This window comes from Sphaeroforma arctica (assembly GCF_001186125.1).
Source record: "Sphaeroforma arctica JP610 unplaced genomic scaffold supercont1.327, whole genome shotgun sequence".
NCBI classification, from domain to species: Eukaryota; class Ichthyosporea; order Ichthyophonida; genus Sphaeroforma; species Sphaeroforma arctica.
Window position 1 is genome coordinate 25,532 of NW_014040231.1, and position 4,485 is coordinate 30,016.

Genomic DNA, 4,485 nt, shown 5'->3' on the forward strand with positions numbered 1-4,485 from the left:
GCTGCACACATGGTATACCTGTTGTAAAAGCTCTTCAATGACATTGTGTGCTTGGGCATTTTGCTGTTGTGGGTTGAGTGAAACAGCCAGTGTGTAGTCCTTGACGGCCTTCTCCAATTCTCCAGTGATCTCGAACGCCTGCGATAAAATACATTTAGTTCGACCAAACCACATAATTAGATAAACAGGGCAATAAGGTTCTGGAAAAAGGTCGAGTGCTCGAGTAGTGATTGATGTTCCAGCTTGTACGGTACATCCTACGTTATATTGATACATTTTGGATCGTTTGAGTAATAGTATTGCATCAAACCCGTCACTATAGCGTGAGGGCGAACACTATAGTGGGGTACCTATAGCCATAGTATTTATAATATAATGATGTATCCTATTATGTGTGTAGCGCCCATGCCCAAATAATTGATCACGTAACCACTCGGGGTGTGGGGACTACCGACTAACGGGTGGCACATCTTTGTGCAATCAATCACACTACATCACACACCACGACGTCCCATGAGGCCAATCCGTCGCGGACCACCCAGTATTGTACGCAGCAATCGTAACCTACAGCACTAACAACAACGTTTCCTCCCATCACATCACATCAGCACCTGAGTAGCATTCACATTCACATCCCCTTTCACGTTTAACCAACATACCTGTGCCCTCCTTTGCAAGGCCTTCACATATCGCGGGTCCAGTTCCAGCGCATCCGTACAGTCGCTGATAACCTGCTCGTAGTTCTTGAGCTTGGCATAGCAAGCGGCGCGGTTTGCATAGTACTTGGACCGATCTTCGGGATCGGGATTGAGATCCAGTGCTTCTGTGTACTTGCTCACGGCCTCGTTGTACTTGGCTTCTTTAAACAATAAATTGCCCTCGTTCTTGACCCGATTGGCAGTCTCCTTGGGACTCTCGGCTTTGGAAGGCGCAGGCGCTGCGGGTTCAGAGGATAGTTGGATATTGTCGACTATCAAAAAAAACAAAGGATAGCACAGTATAAAACATGCTAAAATACGGTTCATACAAAGCACGAGTCGAAACATTTTACAAACACATGAACGCTTGCCTGTTAACTGAAGATACGAACTTGACGTATGTATTTATTTGATGTATGTATGTATATATGTATGTATGTCTGAGTGTATGTATGTATATATGAATGTATGTATGTATATATGTATGTATGTCTGTATGTATGTATGTATGTATGTATGTATGCATGTATGTATGTATGTATGTATGAACGAATGTCCGTATGTACGTATGTGTGTATGTATGTATGTATGTATGTATGTATGTATGTATGTATGTACATATGTATGTATGTATGTATGTATGTTTGAATGTATGTATGTTTGTATGTAAGTAAGTATGTATGTATGTTCATCAAATATATATATACATACATACATATATATATATATATGTGTGTGTGTGTGTGTGTGTGTGTGTGTGTGTGTGTGTATGTATACCCATATACATATACAAATACATATACATATACATATACATACACAAACACATACATACATATACATATACATATACATATACTTATACATCTACATCTACATCTACATATACATAAACGTATACGTATACATACACATACACAGTCACAAACACATACACATACACTTACGCTTACACATACACATACACATACACATATACATACACATACACGTACACATACACATACACATACACACACACCCATACACATACACATACATATTTAAATACATATATACATATATATATATACAAATACATATACATATACATATACATATACATATACATACATATACATATACATATAAATATAAATAGACATACGTATACATATACATATACATACATATATACATACATACATATATACATACATAAATATATATATATGTATATGTATATGTATATGTATATGTATACGTATATGTATATGTATATGTATATGTATATGTGTATATATATATATATATATGTATTTTTATATGTATATGTATATGTATATGTATATGTATATGTATATGTATATGTATAGGCATATACATATGTATATATATATAGAACGGTTCAATGCTTAACAAGCATCTGTTCAGCCGGACATGAGATGATTTCTACATCTTTGTTTACATTTAAACAATACAGTAACTATCAATCACTTCATAGTCGACCCACTCGCTGTACAACCTTCAAGTAACTCCCCATCTAATATCAATCTTCACACTGTGTTTATATGCTAACCTTGCGCATCCTTGCTCGCGGCACTCTTCAGATCTGTGTCTACAGGTGCAGCTGCAGTGCCATCAGTCTTGACACCTTCTTTTCGCTTATTTGAATCCTTTCTCTTATTTGAATCAATAGCGGGCAACGGGTCGCTGCTGGCTGTCAGGTAGTACACGGTTGTTATGGCAACGACAGCGGCTAAGGCTATACCGCCCAGAACGGCGGGCGACTTCATGCCCTTCTCTGCCATGTTTCGTGAGCAGAGCAGCTAATTATTGAGGTTCTGGGAATATTATAACCGTGTACCTTCTCTATGTGTCTCTCTAGGTCAAAAATATGTATACATATTGTAATAATTAATTAAAATATAATGAAAGAACTTCCAAGAGCGGCGTGCACTGTATTCACGCTGACCTAGATTTCCGCAATCATCATGTTTATTTTTCCGTGTGGAGTAGTCGGATTTGGCGCGACATTTGGGGGTTTTTTTTAAATACATAGTATTGTAGGTTCAAACTGGGTTTATTCGAAGCCCTGAAAGTATTATTATTTTTTATGTGTCGTGTCGGCTGTTGCAAGAATCTCTTCTTTCTTTCTTTTAAATTACAAGAAATATTATAAACGAGAATACACATGTACCGGATTTACATTAATATTTATGTACATATACATGAACGAACAAATTACTCGCATTATTAAATACGTTTTCAGTCCCCACGGCTTCCCAGCCGTGATTTATTTTACATTGAACAACAGGATGTTTTTAATAACTCTAAAAGTGCCGAACAAGTCTTCTGGGGTTTTTTAGAAAGAATCCGAACACAAGACCCAGTCCTACAAGCCGGACAAAAAACCAAAAATGGGACCCCGACCGAATATATAAGGACTACAAGGATCAGCGTGAGACATTACTTCTCAGATACAAACCCCAGAAGCCCCAGAAAGAAGAATTATTTATCACTGAAAGCCTTTTTTATGTATGTTTTTTTGTTGTTGTTGTTTTAATAATAGCTTTGCTTTTTTTTTTAAAAGCCGATTCTCAAAATCTGTCCAAAACGCCTTTTGCCTATTTTTATACCCCCTTGGAGTCCCCATGGAAGTATATCCTCAATACCCCTTTAGAAATAACCCTGAGTCTCACTGAGAGATACCAGAGACCAGGTTTCAGAGACCAGTTACCAGTTACCAGTTACCAGTTACCAGTTCCCAGTTTGCAGTTCCCAGTTCACACAGATCCCACTGATCCCAGATTCCCACTCCCCAACAGCCAACACACACAAGAGCAGGAACGTCTAAATATGTATTTTTTTTTAAATACATACACACATACATCTGTTGTTTTTTAAACAACACAATAAACGCGAATATGTGTCTGTATGTACTGTACATATGAACAAATAAATTACCCCTATGAATTTATGCTTTCAGTCCCTACGGCTTCCCAGCCATCATTTACTAAGTCTTTACAGTCTAAATGAATACAGCTCTACATATTTGTCACAGTAAACCAAGGCTTTTTATAACCCTAAACCAGTTTTTCTCGTGACGACCTTCGGCCCACGAGGTGACGAGGTTTCCCAAAATTGTATTTAAATGCATGTTCTCTAGGATTCACAACAATAAACAAACCAGTTCTTCAGAAACAAGGTTTATACAAGTTCACAGGTTATGGGCCTGTAATTGAACTTTTTCACTAAGGTTCTCAGTTCTAAATGTAGTAGCCGGGCCTCCACATTAGACTCTATGTTATAAACGTACTCTTAAGCAGTACGTAAACTATAAACGTGCTCTTAATAGTACGAGGAACTTAAGTTTCCTAAATGGTTTTTAACGGTTTTATTTATAGATACCTTTTCCATTTTACATATCAGATATTTGGACAAGAATATTAAAAAGGCCCCCGTAAATACCAAACATAAGATTTGGTCTAGTTCTATTAATAGAACTATATTTACTTTCCAAATCTATTTATATCTGAATACTTCGGTAGCGAGATGGCTCAACCGTAGATAGGTTCTAGGGACTATTAGCGTTAACTAGTTTATCCTCCGTTCAGCCAACCAGATGTGCCAATCTGATGAAGGCTAAGTCGGTAATTCTTGATAAGTGGCAAGTTATTGGTTAATGCAATAACTGTAGAAATACGGCCTCCGGTCAGTCTAAAATATCAAGATCAATTGAGATAATACATTGGTTTTTATTTGTATTTTAAATAATTTAATACAAGCTCTTTTTCCAATATTTCCA

General features: G+C 36.9%; 1 protein-coding gene across 1 annotated transcript in view; it reads right to left on the reverse strand.

Moving 5' to 3' along the window:
- SARC_05233 (hypothetical protein) overlaps window positions 1-2,576 on the reverse strand; it is a gene marked incomplete at its 3' end in the record, with an annotated part of 6,169 nt that extends 3,593 nt beyond the window's left edge. Inside the window, exons 1-3 of the mRNA XM_014300908.1 lie at window positions 2,257-2,576; window positions 660-937; window positions 19-138 (exon numbers count right to left, since the gene is read on the reverse strand). Coding sequence (XP_014156383.1) covers window positions 19-138; window positions 660-937; window positions 2,257-2,488 — 630 coding nt within the window. The 5' untranslated portion in view covers window positions 2,489-2,576. The remainder of the gene's footprint in view (window positions 1-18; window positions 139-659; window positions 938-2,256) is intronic.
- Window positions 2,577-4,485: the final 1,909 nt, after the last annotated feature.